Source organism: Eubalaena glacialis, chromosome 3, assembly GCF_028564815.1.
Source record: "Eubalaena glacialis isolate mEubGla1 chromosome 3, mEubGla1.1.hap2.+ XY, whole genome shotgun sequence".
Classification (NCBI taxonomy): Eukaryota; Metazoa; Chordata; class Mammalia; order Artiodactyla; family Balaenidae; genus Eubalaena; species Eubalaena glacialis.
Window position 1 is genome coordinate 151660743 of NC_083718.1, and position 21575 is coordinate 151682317.

At 43.5% G+C, this 21575-nt stretch overlaps 1 protein-coding gene across 1 annotated transcript in view; it reads left to right on the forward strand.

Annotated features, from left to right (window-relative positions):
* Positions 1–21575, forward strand: part of RAB3B (RAB3B, member RAS oncogene family) — a 62692-nt gene that overhangs the window by 23393 nt on the left and 17724 nt on the right. The window contains exon 3 of the mRNA XM_061184226.1: positions 19887–20005. Coding sequence (XP_061040209.1) covers positions 19887–20005 — 119 coding nt within the window. The remainder of the gene's footprint in view (positions 1–19886; positions 20006–21575) is intronic.

Here is a 21575-nt window from a genome sequence, read left to right on the forward strand (position 1 = left end):
TTTCAGTGGGGAGAGAAGATAGGATTAGAAAAGATGATGTATGGAGCTGTATGGGAATCAGAGTCCAGTAATTAGGGATGGCCTGGGAGACTTGGGCTTCTTGCCATGACTCACATGAATAGAGGAATAAAAGGTGCAACAAACCAAATTGTAACGCAGACAGATGGCACCAAGGCAGACAGTGGTTGTGTGGGATCATGAGAGGAGGAATAAGGGCCTTGCTTCCTCTTTTTTTTTTTATGAGTTTTTAAAAAAATTTTTTGGCTGCACCACCCAGCAAGTGAGATTAGTTCTCCAACAAGGGATCGAACCGCCACCCCCTGCATTGGAAGCACGGAATCTTAACCACTGGACTGCCAGGGCAGTCCCGGACCTTGCTTCCTCTTAATCCCTGCTTTTAGAGGCCCAGAGGCTGGCAGAGCTGCCATTCTTACTCAGAATGCCTCCCTCTCCATTTCACACATCTGTAATTATTGTGGCAATAATCAGCAACTACCATTTATGTAAAATATCCTCACCAGTAAAATGGGGCTAATAATACCTCCCACAGGGTTCGCGTGAGCTGACAGTGGCACTGGCTAGTGGCCAGCACTGTGCTCAGTGCTTTTAGCAACTCATGTCATCCTTACAACAACCTTGTGAGCTAGGTATTGTTATTATCCCTATTTTACAGATAAGTAAACTGAGGTCCAGAGGAGTTAGGTAGCTTACTTAAGTTCATACAAATAGTAAGTGGTAGAGTCCAGATTTTAATCTAGGTATATTTGACTTCAAAACCCATGTATGCCCCATGCCCTGTACCCCACCCTCCTTGTTATATCTTTACATACATAAGGACTTGGGTACTCAGAAAGCACTCAATAGATGGTGAAAATGTTAAGAGTTATAATTATTAGGCAGCAACTATATATTGTACAGGTATTTTACATGCCTTTTTTTTTTTCTTTTTTAAGTCATTGCAATGATGGTGCACGAAACAGATGATAAAACTAAGACTCAAAAGTTAAGGAACTTGACCAGATATTATCAAAATTAGTAAATGGCACAATGGGAATTCAAAATTAAGGCTGTCTGCCGCCAGAACTTGTGTTCTATTTACAGTCAACTGCCTTCCCCATTCTTCCCATTGCCCTGTGATGCCCCAGGGACCTCACAGGTGGTTGAGAGTCAGTGTCACAGCTGAAACTTGGAGTTGCGTCTCCAAGGAAGCACTCTCAGAAAGGGATGGGTTATCTGTTGCAAACTATCTCCTGTTAACTTTCTAGCTCCCCTCCCTTTCTACCAGCCCTCCTCTCTCTCCAACCCCTACAGCTTCACAGGTGATTCTGATGGGCATCACTGATATACAGGTGTGTCATTAAGTGGCTTGGCACTTAATGTAGCGCTCTGTGAGGAGCTGCTGCACATCTGGCAGAGTGGGAGGAGGGGTGGGGGCTTCCTTAGTTGTGGTAGAAGTAAAATGAAAACATGGCACCGGCAGTGTGACAAGTTCCGATGTCTCTGAATCCCCGTTTCCTCAGCTGTAAAATAGGAATAACATTAATGGCTACTTCTTAGTAGTGCAGTAAAGATTAAAGAGACAATATAAGGAAAGGACCTAGCATGGTGCCTGTAACATATTAGGTGCTCAATAAACTTGCCCACAGTCGCACAGTGAGTGGTAGAGCAGGATAAGTTCATGAATGTTCTATTGTGCTGTACTGTTGTGATTGGTCTTGGTTACTGCCATTTTTGCGATTGAAGCCATGGCATTTACAGGGTAGAGTTCATCAGCAGAGAAATTAGATATGAGCCATGGACCTTTTACTCCCATTTTCAGTGGGGAACGGAGAGAGCAGCAGTGCTCTGCCCCTGAAGATGCCCAGTTACCTTCAAAGGCAAGAGATTCTCCTAGCTTGCTTGGGTCCTGCCTGATATGCTGCTAAGGGCAGGGGCAGGAGTTGGGGAGGCCACTCGACTGAGGATTTATAATTCCTTGCTTCTGCAGACTCCCCTTTCCCCCACACCATGGCCCAGCACCATTGCCCCACACCTTGGGTTGCCAGGTGACAGCTGGAAGCTCTTATCCTCTCTGTATGCCTGTGCTTCTCACCTTCCTCTGTGAAGACTGTCAACTCTGTGTTAATGACGCAGAGGCTCTGAGCTCAGGCCGGGGGTGGAGGTGGAGGAGAGGGGAGATGATGGGAGGTCAAGTCCAAGGAGGTGTCTATGCTCCCTCTCTTGAGCACCCCAACCACTGCCACCAGCTTAAAACTGAGGCTCCTCCTTTATTCTTCTCAGCTCTTGTCCTACTCATCCAGTTGTTCATAAGGACCATTAACTCTATCCCCCAAATTTCTCTTGAATGCATCCCCTCCTCAGTTCTGTTCCTTAAACATTTATCCAGAGCAAACTGAGCCTGGCGCTCTGCCCCTTTCCTACCTCGGATTCTTGTTCTCTCCCCCTTAGACTGTATCAGCAGCCCCAATGGATCTCCCTGCCCTCAATCTTGCTCCCTCCATATGCTCTCTGATCACTGTCACTCCACTGCTTAAAACCCAGGGAGGGCTGCCCATCCATACCCAGTAAACTCCTTGCCTGGCATTCCAGGCCCTTTCTTGCCTTCTCAGTTTCATCTTCAGTCACTCACCCTTCAGGCAGTCCACACTCCACCCATGCGTTCTCCAAACCGCCAATCCAAACACAGGATGCATTAAAAAAAACCCAAACTTTATTTTTTAGAATAGTTTTAGATTTGCAGAAAATTTACAAACAATTGTGCGGAGAGTTCCCATTTACCCCCTACCCAGTTTCCCCTATTATTACCCCCTTACATTAGTATGGTACATTTGTGCTAATTAACCAATATCGATACCTTATTATAAGCTGACATCCATAATTTATTCAGATTTCCTTAGTTTTTTACCTAATATCCCCTTCCTGTTCCAGGATCCTATCCAGGATACCATAATGCATTTAATTGCCATGTCTCCTTAGGCTCTTCTTGGCTGTGAGAGTCAGGATGCAATTTTTTGCTACTTCCTTCCCCCTCTCCTTAGAGATTACCCCTCCTCCCCATTTCCCACCAGCAAACTTCCATTTGACTTTAAAGACTCAGTTCAAGTATAACCTCCTCTGGGAATCCTTTCCTGACCCACCTCTCCCCGAGCCTGGGTTAAGGGCCCCTCCTTTACTTCCAACACTTACCAGCTGTATTGTGTCTGGAACTTATCTGTCTTCCTCTCAGATTGCAGGCTCCCTGAGGGCAAGGGCCAGGTCTGATACATGTCTATAGCTCCATCACACAGCACAAGGCCTGGCAATGAGTAAGCATTCAATAGAAGTTTGCAAAATAAAAGTGAGTTCTCAGGCTGAGCTTTATACCTCTCAAAGTCAAGGCCAGCATTCTCCGTGCACCTGACATGTCCAACCCTTCTCTTGGCCCCAGATCAAGTTTTACCTCCCCAGGAACCTCCTCTAGCCAGTTCTGCCCCTCAATGGCTGGGAGGCTTGGGGTTTCTTTCGGGTTAGTCTCTGTGGAACGGACGTGCTGCTTTCTTACCTGCTTTCCTCTCAGAGCCCTCTGGATACCAGTCCAGTCAGATCATCTGGTACATCTGATCTCATTTGATCCCGAGGAGGATCTTGTCATCCTCATGATATACACGAGGACGCTGAGGCCCAGAGAGGTAAAGTGTTTGTGCTTTACTAGAGGTCACACAGCTGGATTACGTGAGACTTGAACCCAAACTTCTGTGACTCACCTCCAAACCTTACCACTGGACCACACAATTTCCACATGTAAAAACTGAGACCTAACCACAAACAACAATTAAGTGCTGTTCGGGAGCCATTCCAGTATATCCCAGTCTCTTCTGCAGGCAATGTTCTAATAGGGCTGCAGGCTGAACCCACAGTTCCATAAACTGGCTGAACCTTTCGGTTTTCTCCACTAGGACTTGGGGAGGAAGAGAAAAGGGAAGTAAGAGAGAAGAGAAAGAGTGAATAGAGAAAATCAGAGGTGATTCTAAGGTTGGACATTGTGTCCAGGCTCCCATGAGGTACCATTTTGTGGGGAGAGAAAACGTACTCTTTGGATACTATCCTCCCCCACTGTCATGTTGCTGTGTCAACTGATTGAGCCCAAGGCCAGCTACCAGCAGAGGCATAATTAGCCCTTTAATTTCCTTCCAGCGGAAGTTTGCTCAGGCAGTTATCAGCCCTGCTTTCTTGGGTTCCTCCCTCTTCGCACTTTCCTACAGCTCCAGCTCTCCAGGAATCTGAGGCCTGTCCTGGATGTGGCACCAGGGGAAGAACAGCAGATTATCAAGGGCAAACCATCAATTAAATGATTATGACTAATGTTTATACAGAACTTTACAGCTTCCCAAGCACTATCACAACACTTATTTCATTTTATCCACCCAACAACACCAAGAAAAGGATATTCATTTTGCAGCTAACGGAAGGGCTCAGAAAGTTAGAAAACTGGGGCTTCCTTGGTGGCGCAGTGGTTAAGAATCCGCCTGCCAATGCAGGGGACACGGGTTCAAGCCCTGGTCTGGGAAGATCCCACATGCCGCGGAGCAACTAAGCCCGTGAGCCACAACTACTGAGCCTGCGCTCTAGATCTAGAGCCCATGAGCCACAACTACTGAGCCCGCGTGCCACAACTACTGAAGCCCACGCGCCTAGAGCCTGTGCTCCGCAACAAGAGAAGCCACTGCAATGAGAAGCCTGCGCACCGCAACCAAGAGTAGCCCCCGCTCGCCACAACTAGAGAAAGCCTGCGCACAGCAACAGACACAATGCAGCCAAAAATAAAAATAAATAAAATAAATAAATTTATAAAAAAAAAAAAGTTAGATAACTGGTTCAAGGTCACATGCCAGGAAGTGGCAGAGCTGGAATTTGAACTCAGATGTGCCTAACCCCCAAATCTATACTCTTACCACTGCCCTTCACAGTACCCACTCATTAATGCTTGCTGTGTTTAATTAAATGACATGTAAGTGCTAAAGAACACTAAAATTAAGGGGATGATGAGAATGAGGATTTTAAGAGGCTTTTTGGAGAAGGTGATTCCCCCACCCCCTGAGATGGAAACAGAAATGGTGCCAAGGTATAGAATTAAAAAAATATGTATATATATAATATATGTTATATATTTTTGGTCTTGTTCCCAAAGGGATTTAAATGGCAGAGAAAGATTAGACAGAATGAGGGACTTCATCTTTTTTTTTTTTTTTCAGTTTGGTCAGACTCTAGTGCTGATTTTTTTTCTAAGTATGCTGCTCCAAATTATCTCCCAGCAGTTCAGTCAATACTATAAAACAAAAAACAAAACTAGAAGAGTTTATAGTCTGGTGGAGGAGACAAACACCTTGGCAATTCATATGTTATTTCATTAGAGAGAGGGTAGAAAAGGGCTTAGGAAGGCTGTGAGGTCAGATTGTCTGGTTCAGATCTTTATCCAGCTGTATGACCTAAGGCAAGTATTTAACCTCTGTGTCTCAGTAACTTCACCTGTAAAATGGGTATAATAATGGAATCTCTCTCTGAAAGTTGTAAGAATCTGCATAGTAACTGGCATACTCTTAGTCTCAACAAATGGCAATCAGTCATCACTTCCGTCTATGGGTACTGGAGGAAATGTGACTCATTGAGGAGGAAGCATTTGAATTGAATTCTGAGTAGTGACTGGTTCGGCAGGGCAGGGGATCAGGCTGATCCAGGCAGAGGGACCAGCATGAGAAAAGCAAAGAGACTTTGAGGAACACAGTGTTTGGGACCTGGGGGATTAGTCCAAGGTGGTTAGAACCTGAGGAGAAAAAATGGGAGGGGTGGCATGAGCTTAAGGCAGTGAAGCTGTTAGATTAAAAAACCAGGAATAAGTGTAGCATTCTAGCATCCTGGAAGGCAGTATAGCACAGGGTTTAAACTCCTAGCTCCAACATTTGTTAGTTTGGGTGAGTACTTAACCTCTCTGTGCCTCAGTTTCTTTATCCTACCTGCCTCAAAGAGCTGATTGTGAGGATTGATGAATAATGCATGAAAAATACTTGTCACAGTGCCTGACACTTGGTAAATACTCAATTCATGTTAGCAGTTATTATTATTACTATTTATCCTGACTCCTTAGAGCTAGAAGGGGCCCTAAAAATCATCTTGTCTAATATCCCTGTTTTAAAGATGGAGAACCCAAGGCCCAGAGTGTGTGGGGGGTTGGTATTCATAAACCCACAAAGCAAGTTAATGATCGAATTAAATCATACCCAGGCCTCCTGACTCCTGGCCTGCACCATATGACTCCCTTACTATCATCAGGTTGCCTCTGACAGGTTCCCCCTCCCTCTTCAGATGATTGCCTCCCCTCCCTTGTAAATAAATTTCAAGGCATTTGCTTTGTGGAGCTGAGTGTTTATCCTATTTTTAGAACACTCTGGCACCTGTATGCAAATGTTCCTCAGGGGACTTGTCTGCTATGGTGACTTGGGCCAACTCCCAAAAGAAAGCAGCTATGAGACCAAAGGGAAAACACAGCCCAGGGCAGGATGGAGATCCTGGACTGTCTATCTAGTTAAGTCCCAGAAGTCCTAGGGAGTTCATTCTAATCTCTTACTTACCCTGTATATGTCAACTCCATATGTCCCTGTTTGGAAATGAGTTCATAAGAGGGTCTCTGGGCCAGGCTTCCATCCAAGGTTTTGGACTTAGGATGTTGTGTCAGAAGGTGCCGTGGAACCCAGGCCTGTGGACATTCACATTTATTTAGCTCTGGTGCTGGCTCAGATTCTGAGGAATTATATCTTACTATCAGGAAAATGGAAGTAATGTGAGGGTTTGAAGAGAGAAAGGCTTTATCAGACAACCTGATGGTTTTGCCCTGCAGAGCTGGAGAGAGATGGGACTCGTGAGACGACAAAGAGGGAAGAACAAGGCCTCAAATACCTCCCCCATAGAGGTCGGCATCCCCTGGCCCTTGACATAAGCAGCAGTGTCCCCATCCTCAAAAGCCTCATCATTTAGCACACACTTACTGAATGTCCTCTAGGCAATAGGCCCTATGTTGGGTGCCACTAAATCCCTCAGTGGTTCCCTATTCTCTTCCAGACAATGTCCAAGTGCCTGGCCTGGCATTTGATACCTCCATGATATAGCTCCAACCTCACTTCCTATTTTAAGTACTGTGTTTCAGAAATTGAGAACGCTATCAATTGTAAGATATGTCCTTATTTCAGAAATGCTAAAACGTGAAAAAAAATGGGCATCTTAAAATCCATATAATATTGTATTTACACTCAGGTGAAAATGGAACTGCTTGTACTCTCCCCAGATGCCATGCTGTTTTAGGCTTTACTATTTTTCTTTTTTTTTAGCTGTTTATAATGGAAAATTTCAAACATACACTCAAGTAGGGAGACTAACTAGTACTTGAACACCATCATTCATCTACAATGATGATTAACTCTTGATTTATCTTCCATATTTTTCCCATATTTCCTTCTCCTTGAACTATTAATAGTAATAGCAACTGCCATTAATCATTATGGGTTTAGTTTTTCTTAATTATAAAAGTAACATATGCTCATTAAAAAATACTTTGAAATTATATCCAAGCATAAAGAAGAAAATATTACTGACATTGTGGTTGGTTTCTTTCCAGTTTCTTTTCTATGAATTTTTAACATAGTTGAGGTCATAATGTATATTCAATTTTATATCCTGCCTTTTTGAAGGTAAAACTATGACATAAGTACAGCTAAATTGTTAGAAAATCTTTATAAATATGGTTTTTTTAAACATTTTTATTGGAGTATAATTGCTTTACAATGGTGTGTTAGTGTCTGCTTTATAACAAAATGAATCAGTTATACATACACATATATCCCCATATCTCTTCCCTCTTGCGTCTCCCTCCCTCCCACCCTCCCTATCCCACCTTTCTAGCTGGTCACAAAGCACTGAGCTGATCTCCCTGTGCTATGCGACTGCTTCCCACTAGCTATCTATTTTACATTTGGTAGTGTATATATGTCCATATATACACTACCACTCTCTCACTTTGTCCCAGCTTACCCTTCCCCCTCCCCGTGTCCTCAAGTCCATTCTCTAGTAGGTCTGCATCTTTATTCCCGACTTGCCCGTATGTTTGTTTGTTTTTTTTTAAGATTCCATATATATGTGTTAGGATACGGTATTTGTTTTTCTCTTTCTGACTTACTTCACTCTGTATGACAGACTCTAGGTCCATCCACCTCACTACAAATAACTCAATTTCGTTTCTTTTTATGGCTGAGTAATATTCCATTGTATATATGTGCCACATCTTCTTTATCCATTCATCTGTCAATGGACACTTAGGTTGCTTCCATGTCCTGGCTATTGTAAATAGTATAAATATGTTTTTAATGACTTCATTGTATTTTACAGGGAAGATATACCATATCTATTCATTAACTCTTTCATCAACAATATTTGTTGCATTTACCATATTTTGGGCACTCTAAACAGTGGTAAAGTAATGAGGCACAATCTCTGGCCTCTCAAAGTTTAGTTGTTCTCCATTGTTTGAACGTTTAACTACTTTTCAATTTGGGGCTGTTATGGATAACGTTGCAGTGATCAGTGATCATCTTTGTGTGTAGAACTTTTCCTAGGTTTCAGATTATTTCCTTTAGATAGATTTTCAGTAGTGAAATTCTTATTGTACTCTACCTTGGCCAGCATCAAATATTATCTTAGTTTAATTTTAGCTAATTTAATAGGATAAAAATGGTATCATTATTTCAAATTACATTTCTCTGATTACTTATTGAACAATCAACTATATGTTTATTAACCATTTGTCTTCTGCAAATTGCCTGACAAGGGTCTTATTTTTATCACCAGCAGTTTCTTAGTACAAGACCTGACTCTCATTTCCTTTTGCTTGCTGTGACCTGGGGATATATTAAGTATAATCTTGTTTCAAGCCTCTCTTTTTCCTCCTGACCCTCTCCCACATCACTTCTTCCCCCATTTCTTCCTGTCTTGAAGGGGAGTTGGGTGAGTCACCTAAAGGGTACAGCAGGTGGCAAATTAAGCGAATTCCCTAAAGAGACTTCGCAGAATGCTCTGAATGGTGCTGATGTCAATTGGGAGGCAAAAAGACTGAAGAGGAAATGGGTTGGCAACTGTGATGCTAAATTTGTCCATGCCAAAGCACTGGGGTGTTAGGGATGATGGTTCTTTCAGCAGGCATCTTTAAAATACCTGCTACGTGCCTAGATCTGTGCCAGGTTCTGATAAGGGCATATTAGCTGGAGAAGACACAAATGAAATAGGTCATACTTAATAGTCAACTATGGACATGTCTAAGGCATTCAGACTAGGTGGAGATGTCCAGCGGACAGTTGGAAATTTCCATCTGAAACTTGGAAGTAAGGGGCCCAGGGGATAAAGAGCCAGTTTAGGAGACAGAGCAGGAGCAGGGGAGATGCAGGGAGAGCACTGGTGAAGTGAGGTTTCAGAGGAGCTGAGGGAAGGAGGGGTTTTGAGAAGAGGAATATGTTTGGGGCATGTCTTCTTTGTTATTTAAGGCAACAGAGAGATAATATTACTCAGCTTCTCTCATTCATTCATTCCTTTGTTCATTCAGTATTTTTGGAACACCTGCCAGGTGCCATGTATTGCTCTAGACATTGCTGAGGGTACAGGAATAAAAGGCATAGCCCCGAATCCACAGTCTAAATGAGGAGATATAGATGAGAATTGAAACAAATCCCTGATATAGGTTCTGTGATCCATTCATTCAAAAATATTTATTGAACACCTAAGATATGCCAGGTGCATTGAGGGGCAATGAAAGGAACCCCTATAACTTTCAGTTTATCTGCATGAAGTAAAATGTAGTACCTACATCTTAGTGGAAATTATCTGTGAGAGGATTTGAGGTTTTGAGGGTTTTGTGTGAGATCAATGCTAAAAATAAGAACCAGGGCATTCATCTCTTTGAGCGCAGATTTCCCATCTGTAAAATGAGGGAGTTGACCCTATATATACCTGTCACAGGATTTGTCACGTGTGAGGTAGCTTCCCTGCTAGTCTGAGAATTCCGAGGGCAGGGATCACGTGGGTCTTACTCACTGGCACAGTGTAGGCTCAGTAAATATTTGTGTAATTGATGACTCTCACAGGGACTTTCTAGATCTAATATTCTGTGCTCTGCTATCACTAAAATAAAGGCCCAACTACATTCTGTGAAGGCCCAGAAAAAATGATGCTGGATCCCAAGGAACTTCCTAGAATAGGTGCCCTTTTACTTGGACCTCAAAGGTTAGATAGGATTACAGTGGGCAGGGAAGTGCTTTCGAATACCCAGTCCTGGATTCCAGTGACCTCTTTCCTGCCCTCTGCCCTCAAGGATCTACCAGTTACTACCTATGTGCACTTGGACTCCAATTTTCTCACTTGTAAATCAATAGGGACAATAATTCATGGTGTGCTGGAAAGAACACTGAATGTGGAGTCAGAATATTTGCATTGGAGTCCCAGCCTAACCAAAAAATAAGTAGCTGCATGACCTTAGGAAAGTTACTTTACACCTCTAAGTCTCAATTTCCCTACGTGCAAAATAAAGCAGTCAGACTGGATGACCTCAAAGATTGGTTTCTTCTGGCTCTAAAAAATCTATATCACAGGGTCATTGTTAGGATCCAATGAGATGATGCAACAAAAATGCTTGTAAACTGTAGGGTGCTCTAAGTGTGGTCTGTACTACTGAGGACAGATGGGTGTAACACCAAGCCAGCTTTAAGGGAATACTCTTTCCTTTCCTCAGTCCTCTGCTTCTCCTTGGCTACACTGAACCTCCCTGAAAAGCTCTCTCCCTCTGCTTTCCTCCCATTCCCATGGGACATAATGTCTCGGCTCCCAGGTGCTGCAAAATACAAAGGGCTTGGAGCTTGGCAGCTGTGGGTTGGGGCGCAGGGTGAGGGGAGAACCAGCGCAGAAGCTCTTATTACTTGCATTCCTGGCGCTCATCATCCCCACCCCCCAACCTGGCCTGGAGGGAATGAATTGAAGAGGGGGGGATGGAGGAGTTTGGCTGGGGGAGCATGTATAAAACAGGGCAGGATCCAGGGATGGAGGCCCCAGAGATAACCTCTTGCTAGTTGTGTGACCTCTTAAGTCTGTCACTGCTCTGGGCCTCCCTCTTTTGTGTATAACATGGAAAGGAATCAGAAAGAAGAGGTGACCCTTTTCTCACAGGTGCTTTTCCAACCAATCCTGAGGTTCTAAATGAGTTTTCCCTCCTCAGCACATAATCAGCCTTTGAGTTTCATTCACCAGCATTCTTAGTAAGTGCCTACTATGTGCCAGATGCTATAGTTGAGGGCCTGGGATTTAGCTAAATAAAGACTGGGTCTCAAGATGCTCATAGGGAATTCCCGGGTGGTCCAATGGTTAAGACTCCGCACTTCCAATGCCAGGGCCCAGGTTCGACCCCTGGTCAGGGAACTGAGGTCCCACAAGCAAGCCGTGCAGTGTGGCAAAAAAAAAGAAAAAAAAAAAACTCTCATAATCTGAAAGAGGAGACAGATGAATGAACCAGTAACTATAATAAATGTGATGTGTGCGATGATATAATGCCAAACCATAAAAGGGCAGAGGAAGAAGTTACTTTGTCAGAGGAGAGGAGGCCAAGGAAAGTTTCCGAGGATGTGACCTTGAATAAGACTGTGAATTATAAAAGAGAAAGGGGATTTCAGGCAAAGATCAGCATATCAGGTTAAGGCCCAGGGGTGTGAAGGAGCAGTGTTTGGGAAACCACAAGTAGTTAGGCAAAGCTGAAACTCACTGGTTCAGTGGAGGAATGGGAGGGAAGAAACTGGAAAAGAAGCCTGAGTAGATCCTGAAGGGTCTACGTTCTATGGAGTTGCTTGGACCCCATCGTGTGGGCTGTGGGAAGCCGGGGAAGGGATTTAGACCCAGAGTAAGGAGATGAGATTTGGAGTTTTAGAAATTCCCACCTGACATTCAGTGTGCTCTGTCAAAAATGTTGCAGTCACCCACAAAATTCACCCTTTCAACCAGTATTTTTTGGAAATCTCCCCCACCCCATGTGCCAGTGCTGTGCCAGGCACTGGAGACACAATAGTAAGCAAAACCAGACATCCTGTTCTTGTGGCCCTTGCAGTTTGGCAGGGCAGACAGACTTTAATCAAATAATTACACAAATAAATACAAAATTACAGTGGGGAGGAGTGCTACAAAGAAGAAGTACATGGTGCCAGGAGAACCTGTAATTGGAGCATTTGACATTGCCAGGATGGTCAGGCCAGCTCCTCTGCTGAGCTGAGCTCCAAAGGAAGAGTGCTGCCTCAAGGAAAGGTGCTAGAAGGCTCTATGGGAATGGGCTTCTCCTGCCTCAGAATCCCCATCCAATGCACATTTCTCTTTCCAGTCAACAGACACTGTAGACTTCAAGTAGGTATGTGTAGTATTCAACCTTTTATCTTCAGGACCTAGCCAACACTTGCCACAGAATCAGTGCCCAGTGAAGGTTTGAAAAAAAGAAATAGAAAGGAAAAGGAGGAATGCCCTCCCTTTATGCACTTTAGATATTTGAAGATAGCAGTATGATTCCCCAAAGCTTCTTCCTTCCTTCAGTTGCTTCTCCCATGACACAGTTTCAAGTTCCCGTCACTGTTCTGGTCGTTCTGTTTAATTGTGGTGCCTGTCACAGGTGATTTAAAACATCAGGGATGTAGCCCTGTGCCATGTGCACTGGTCTCTTGGAGTCAGAAGACCTGGTTTTATTTAAGCCTCTTTTCATCATTCACCTCTTCAAGACGCAGTTGTTTTGTGTGTGTGTGTGTGTGTGTGTGTGTGTGTGGAATGGAGATATTGGTTCTTCTCTCACAGGATTTCTCTGGGAACTAACTGAGATAATAAGAAAAAAACTTTGTAAACTCTAAGAGCTAAACAAACATAGAACTTAAATATTTGGAAGGCTGCCACATGAGTGAAAAATTAGATTTATTCTTTGGGTCTCCAGAGAACAGCGTTAAATCAATGGATAGAAATTACCACATGCACTTTCAGCTCTATGGAAGGAAGAAATGTTCTAATACTCAGAACTGTCCATCAGTGGAGTGGCTGCCTTTTGAGGTGGTAGGCATCCAACATTGGGAACACTCAATGCAAGTATGCTGTAGAAGGAATTCCTTTTTTAAGTGAGCGGGTGGATTGAGTAACTTCTAAGACTTACTTTTAATTTTAGAACTCAACAATCTGATAGTCAAGACAAGTGGAGGAGCTGGGAGAGGGCATATGTGGCAGAGAGAGTAGCACGAACAGACATATGGAGCAGAAATTAGTATTGCATGTGTGGGTGACAAGGAGGAAACTCCAGAAAGAAATGATGGGTCTGTGTTGGATCAATGATTCAATCAAGACAGAGAAGATAACTAATATTGTTGAGCACCTGTGTGCCAGACACACGTGATTCCATTTAAGCTTTGTGGGGGATTTCCAGCCTTACCCTCTGGTGGAGGGGAGATTGTTGGCCTTAGGAAGTCTTAGACATGGTTGGAGGATCTCCTATCTGGAAGGCTTCAGGGTGGGCTGGGTCCTGTCCTGAGGGGCAGAGAGGGATTCAGAATACACAGTCTGATTGGGCTATAGGCTATGTTGAAAATACACACTTGTCAAAGGACCGAATTTGAATCCTGACTCTGCTTCCTTATAGCTTGTGACTCTAGGAATTTACATAACCTCTGTGACCCTCAGTTCATCCATATATAAAATGGGGACTCAAACTTGTCCTGCTTCAGGCTGACATAATAATTAAGAGAAATAACGTAGAGCAAAGGGCATCCCAAGAAGAGCACAGGCTTTGGAATCAGACCTAGCTTTGAATCTCAGTCTGCCATGAACTGGTTGCAAGATCGTAGGCAAGTTATTTAAAATTTTCTCATCTGTAAGTAAAGATAACAGTATTTCAAGGCTGTTTTGAAAATTAAGTACAATAGGAAAAGTGCTTAGCATAGTGCCTGGCACATAGCAGTTTTATTTTGTTAGTACAAATAATAAGATCCCATATATAAAGCACTTATCAAAGCGCCTGGCACATAGCAAGCGTCTGTCGGCCACACTGACAGGGCTGCTGCAGGCCAGGATGGTGGCTTGTGCATCATGGTGTCCACTCTCTGGCATAAGGCTCTGCCCATATGAAGAGCTCAATGAGTGTCTGCTTCGTAGAAGTGAATTGATTGCTCTTGATGACATGGTCTCCTTCCTCAAGTAGCCAGTGAGTCATGCCTCTTTCTTTCTCCTCCTTCCTGTCTCCTCTTTGGTTCTATTTCTGACTCTCCTCAGTGGGAGGGGAATCAATGTTCGTCAAAGTGATTTTTAAAAATAAAAGAGAGAGGGAGGTTTAGAAGCGATTCTCTGGGCTACTTTCTATTGAGCACAGGATAGTGAGAGCTGGATTGTTGTTTCCAACCTTGCTTTTCTTTAGGTGAATAACAACAACAACAATATCAACAGTAATAGCAGCAGCTACTATGAACTTTATTGAGCACCTACTATGTGCCTGGCACTCTGCCAAGCTCTACCAGTACATTGTCTCTAATCCTCACATAACCACTTCAGGGCTGGTATTATTATCACCACTTTATTGATGAGGAAATTAAGGCTTAGAAAAGTTAAATGATAATGAAAATGACAAATACTCCTATATTTGAGTACCTATTATCAGCCAGACATTTAAAAAAATCTTATTTAATTACAAACACCCTACAAAGCAGGCATTATTATTCCATTCGAATCGTGAGGAAGCTGAGCCTCAGAGAGACGAAAAAACCAAGCTGTCCAAAAGCACACAGTTGATGAGTGGCAGAGCTGGGAGTCAGACCAAAGCCTGATCAACTCTTTTGTTTTAATAAATTTATTTATTTACTTTTGGCTGCATTAGGTCTTCGTTGCTGCGTGTGGGCTTTTCTCTAGTTGTGGCGAGTGGGAGCTACTCTTCATTGTGGTGCGTGGGCTTCTCATTGTGGTGGCTTCTCTTGTTGCAGAGCACAGGCTCTAGGTGCGCAGGCTTCAGTAGTTGTGGCTCGTGGGCTCTAGAGCGCAGGCTCAGTAGTTGTGGCGCACGGGCTTAGTTGCTCCGCGGCATGTGGGATCTTCCCGGACCAGGGATGGAACCCGTGTCCCCTGCACTGGCAGGCAGATTCTCAACCACTGCACCACCAGGGAAGTCCAAAGCCTGCTCAACTCTTAACTCATCCATTCCCTTTCTGTCTGGCCACTTTCTGCTCCTTGAGGAAAGCATCATATTGAGACCCTGGGTGGAGGCAGCCCTGGGCAGGTTTGAATGAGAAGGAAGTGGCACATGGCATGAGACTCATTCACTCCTGTTGGGCAGACCCTGGGAAGCTGGCCCTGCTCCTGGGGCTGGCTGTGGAAGTACAAAAATAATGCCTAAGTGGCATTTACTCTGTATCAGGAACTGTTCCAAGCATTTTAGATATAATAACGTTCTTAATCTTCACGATAACTTTGTGAAATAGGTATCGTTATTATTCCCATTTTATAAATGAAGAAACTAAGGCCCTGAAAGGAAAATGGCCCCAGGAGGGGATTACCCAAGAGCATGAATACCAGGAGACAGCCATCACTGGGAGCCATTTTAGAGGCTGCCTACCACTGTCACATAGTAAGTGCTAAAACAGGGGTTTACACCCAGAAGTCTAATTCCAGAGACCATGCTCCTAACCTTAAAACTATATGGCCTTTTTGTTTAACAAGGTGGTGATTGAATCCCTACTGTGTGCATAGCCCTGTGCTAGGCACTGAGAGTACAGAGGTGAAACTGATTCCATGTCCAAGCTCATTTATTATTCTATACCAGGATTTCCAATTAATTGGGCATCAACTGGGTGGCAGGATTCTTTGTCAAAGAGCTGGGGCACAGGGCCAGGCTCCAGGCAGAGATAAGAGACTAGAAACTCTCATAGAGAAGTGGTATAATGCGGGTGGAATGAGAAGAGATGCGAACTGCTGGCGGTGCAGTTGCTCAGAAATCCTGCTTGGGCCTTTAGATCACCAGTCTGGACAGGTGACTTAATCCTAAACCCTACAGGACAAGATTTAGGGTCTGAGCCTGTAGATTGGAGGGAGGAGTCTCATCTGTTGTGTTGGCTCTGAGGAGCTCAGGAAGCAGAGGTAAGAGCGTGGGAGGGGAGGATCAAATTCTGCTGCAGTGTTTCATAGGTACACACACACACACAGAGCTTTTGTGAGATGTGGCAGACAGTGAATATTTCTCTAATATGAGTGCCTAAGATTCCTGTGTTAGATGTTTACTCACTCACTCTCACTCACTCACTCACTCAATCATCTATCTCTTCATTCATTCTTTAATTCATTCATCCACTCACCCATTCATGAGCTGGATAAAATTCTGTTTGCCGGAACTCTTAGGGAGAAGTACTGTATGTGGTCAGAAGGAATACTCTGATAGGCTGCTTGAGGTAAAGACACCCAAAAACCTGCTCAACAAACAGAAGGTGGTGATTCCTATGCTCTCCAAGGATGATGGGTGTGTTAAATGCAGATTTTGTTTTGCTGAGTAATGTGCAAGTCTGGGTCAGAGCTGAATTGCTCAGGACATGAAGAAACTGAGCCCTGCCAGAAACAAAACCTATCTGTCATCATGCCCTGTAATTCACCTCTTAAATACCTCTTGAGTCTATTTCTACTCCATCCCCATTGCTGCCACTCTAGTTCAAATCCGTCTTAGGTCGCACCCAAACCACTGCAAAGATCTAACCAACCAGCCTTCCTGCCTCCCATCTCTACTTCCTCCAGTTCATTCTCCACATCAGAGTCAGAGTGATCTTTCTAAATTTCAGATCCAATCATGTTAATCTCCTGTCTCAAAATCTTTGATCCTAAAAAGATCAAGCTCAAACTCCATAGCACGGCATTCAAAGCTCTTTCTAGCTTCATCTCCTACTCATTTCCCACTGTTCCTTAAGTTCTTCTGGAGTAGTCACTGGAAAAAAATCTTCCTTCTGCCAAAATAACTTTCCTTCACTTCGCTGCTTGGAAAATTCTTCTTTCGGAAAATCCCTGTTGTCCTCCTTCTGTTACCAAGTAAGCACATCTGTAGGTAATGCTCCTGGGCTTGGTACAGATTCTATCCATGGGAGTGGTTATGCCATCTAGCACATTTCCCATTCTCCTCCTGGGTGTATTAGAGGATTGTGCTTTCTTGGGTATGGGCATGTGACTTGCTTTGGCCAGTGAATGTGAAAAGTGGAAGAGCCAACACATGACTCATACACTTTCTTTCCCTCTCGTAGCCACCCTGTCACTCTTTATCCTGGAATGAGGAAGACAAAAAGCAGAGCACCCAGCCAACCCTTGATGGATATGTAAAAATAGTGAAAAATAAAACCTTGTTTTTGAAGCTGCTGAGATTTTGAGATTGCGTATTATTGAATAACCCAGTCTACCCTAACTGGTATACTATCTCTGCTTTGACATCTTCCATAACTACCTAAAACCACCATGTTTCTACCTTATCTGACTTGTGTGACACATTTTCTTTATGCCACATACCTGGTACTGATGACATACTGCCACAATCGCTAATTATGAGTTCAGTGGTCTGTCTTAGCTACCTCTTTATGTTTACTGAGGCTTCGTTAGGGCAAGGATGGTCCTTGTTCCATTTCTGTGTCACACAAAGTATGGTTCATAGCCAAGGCAATATACTATAATGGGTGTAGGAGTCAGACATACTTGTTTTGAATCCCAATTCTTACATTTGATGGGCAATCTCTCTGAACCTCAGTTTTCTCATCTGTAAAATGGGAGTAATAATATGTACCCTACAGGGTTTTTCTAAAGTTTGTGGATAACAGGTGCAACATATGTACAATTAATGGCAGGTTATAATTCTTATTGTTCTCATTATTTGTTTTTATTTTTTTAACCATTTATTTATTTATTTGTTTATTTATTTAGGCTGTGCTGGGTCTTAGTTGTGGCATGCAGCCTTCTTATTTTTTTATTTTTATTTTTTTAATTAATTAATTTATTTTTGGCTGCTTTGGGTCTTCGTTGCTGCGCACGGGCTTTCTCTAGTTGTGGTGAACTGGGGCTATTCTTCTTTGTGGTGCATGGGCTTCTCATTGCGGTGGCTTTTCTTGTTGCGGAGCACGGGCTCTAGGTGCATGGGCTTCAGTAGTTGTGGCATGCAGGCTCAGTAGTTGTGGCTTGCGGGCTCTAGAGCGCAGGCTCGGTAGTTGTGGCGCACGGGCTTTGTTGTTCCGTGGCATGTGGGATCTTCCTGGACCAGGGCTCAAACCCATGTCCCCTGTATTGGCAGGCGGATTCTTAACTACTGTGCCGCCGGGGAAGTCCCGCATACAGGCTTCTTAGTTGTGGCATGCAGATTTCTTAGTTGCGGCATGTGACTCTTAGTTGCAGCATGTGGACTTCTTAGTTGCAGCATGCATGCGGGATCTAGTTCCCCGACCAGGGATCGAACCCAGGCCCCCTGTGTTGGGAGCATGGAATCTTACCCACTGGACCACCAGGGAAGTCCCTATTTGTTTTTATTATCATTATGGATAGTGTTCAGTAAATGCCTGTGGATGAATCTTTCATTGATTGAGGTATAATGGTATGTGCATTGGACTTGGAATCAGAAGTCCTAGATTTAAGGCATAGCTTTTGTCACCATCTTTGTGACCTTGGAAAAATCACTTACCCTCTCTGCATTTTTGCATTCTCAACTACAAAATGTAAATACTGATCCCTACCTCATAGAGATTATTATAAAATTTAAATAAGATAATATATGAGGAAATGTTTTATATGTGCTCAAGTATCACACATCTGAAACTAATGATTCAGAGAAGACCGGCTGGTCCCTCACGTAAGGACCGTGTGGACATTGTGAAGCATCCCAGTGTACTCCAGTAACACTTTGTTGTGGGGCTTGGCTTATCTTGCTTACATGTTTGTCTTTCCAACTAGACTGTGAGCTGCTTGAGATAAAGAATTGTCTTCGTCTTTTTTTAGTAAAAATGTTTATTTGTTTCTCCTTATATAAGTAATACATGCTTAGCATAGAGAAAAGAAAAATACCTGAAGAAAATGAAAATCCTGGTAATTCTTATCTCTCATACAGAGATAATCACTATTAACCTTTTGATGTGTTTCTTTCCAGTTTTCTTCTCTGCATATATAGTTATGAAACTGACATTATATCGCACTTACAAGCATTGTTCCATTATGATAAATATTCTTATATAAATAAACACATTAAAAATCTTGTATTTTAACCATTCTCCTATTGTTGAATATATAGGTTGATGTTAGTTTTTCAATGTCTAAATAAAGTTGTAAGAAGCATTTTTGTTCATAAATATTTGTCTGATATTCTATTTTTGTAGAAAAAGTTTTTAGAAGGAAAAATTTCTAGTTCAAAGGGTACAACTATTTTTAATGCTCTTGGGACTTCCAAATTGATTACCAGAAAGATTGAACCAAGTGTCACTCCCACAAGCAAGGTATGAGGTTATACATCTCACTACATCCTCAACTATAATGGGAATTATAATTAAAAATAAGGTTAAAACCTATTAATATAATAATTATCCATTTACATTTCTTCTGTGAATTGTTCTTTACTCCTGCTCATTTTTCTATTGGGATTTTAATTATCTTTTTATTAATTTCTATGAGGTTTCAAAAACCATTTTATTCTAGTCACCAAGTACAATACAAGATACATAATAGGTGCTCCTTAAATATACTTTAGATGATTTTAATTGTCCTGGGGACTCTTTAGAAACAAAGCAGACTTTCTAGGAGGCTGACTCTTTCCTTTTCCCACCCAGGACACGGCTGGGCAGGAGCGGTACCGGACCATCACCACAGCCTATTACCGTGGAGCCATGGGCTTCATCCTGATGTATGACGTCACCAATGAGGAATCCTTCAATGCTGTCCAAGACTGGTATGAGATTCGTCCATTCACCCACTCATCAAACTGTTCATGAAAACCTAGTATGTACTAGGCTCTGTGCTATGTGCTAGGGAAACTCGAATGAATCAGACATAGCTCCTATCCTCAAAAAGTTCACAGTGAGAGGAGAGGACAGATCAGTGAGCAGGCAATGAAAATATCATGTGACAGGTGCAGTGATGAGAGTGGCACCAGGGCTGTGGGAACCCAGCAGAGGGCTCTGACCCAGCCTGGGAAGTCAGGGAAGTTGTCCTGGAATTGCTGACACATATGCTGCATTTTGAAAGATGAACAGGAGTTAGCCAGAGGGACAAATGGGTAAGAATGTTCCAGAAAAAGAGTACAGATGTGCAAAGACAAGAAGGTAGGTGAGAAGGTAAGAAGAGCAGAGGTCATGAAGGATTTTGTGTGCTGGGGTGGGTGAGGGATTTGGATTTTATCTTGTAGGTGAGGACATTTGAACAGGGAAACAAAAGGTTCAAATTAGTGCTTTAGAGAGATCATTCTGGACATAGTGCTAAGTGAATCCACATATTGCTTCCCTATAAAGTTTATCCCTGAGCCGGGGGTCCAAATTCATAAAGATTCAATATCTTGATACGATAGAAATCGGCACAGTTCCCCAGAGGTATAACCTCTGAGCAACGTACATCTTTCTTCCTGGAGCATTACTCACAGGGAGAAGGGAGCACGAGAGGAAGGGCAGGTGAGATGGAGGGCCAGGACCCAGTGCCCCTAATCAGTGGAAAGGATGGGGAAGATGGAGCGTGTGTGCCTGGCTCTTCTTCACAATCAGAGAGGCTGAGTAGGCTGGGCACACAGCAGCAGTGCTGGCCAGTGCCAAGCTTGTCTCCTGCTCTTCTTTGCCCAACAGCTACCCTTTGAAGACTTCCCGTCTCCCAAGGAACAGTTGTCATGACTATGTGCAGCACTGTTGGTGCCTTGGAGCCTTGAGCTGGGAGTGACCTTGCAGGCTGCTTGCCACATTCTCCCCACCCACCCCCCGAGTTCTGAGCAGCAGTCTAGGGTGCCACCCACATGCCTGTCACTCATGTGTGGTCCTTCTTAGTCTCTTGGTCATCCCCTTCTTCCTCCTTTCTCCCCCTTTCCTTTTAACAAGGCCTTCTCTCCACCTTCCTTTTTTCTCCTTTCCTCCCTCTTTTTTCCTCTTCCTCTCTCTTTATGCCTCTTTTTTCTCCTGCTTTTTTCCTTTCTTGTTCCCTCTCTTCCCTCCAGTCATGATTTTTCTCTCCTCCTCCCTTCTCCCATGTCTCCATCTTTCCCCCCCACCTCCCACCACGAAGTGATTAGCTCTTTCTTTAAGTATCTCCACACTGCCCATTCCCTGTCGGACTTGACCTCCTTCCCTCTCTCCATCAGTCCCTGTTCATTCTGCCTCAGGGACACAGTGACTTTAACACCTGGTGACGATTCCTCCAAGAATAACCTAAGTTGCTAATCTGGGAGCTGAGCCTGGATGATGATGGTGGGAGGAGGGAGGAAGATGACAGAAGAGTGGCATGGGAGACTTGGGGAGTTGGCTCCAGGTACCTGTCTTGAA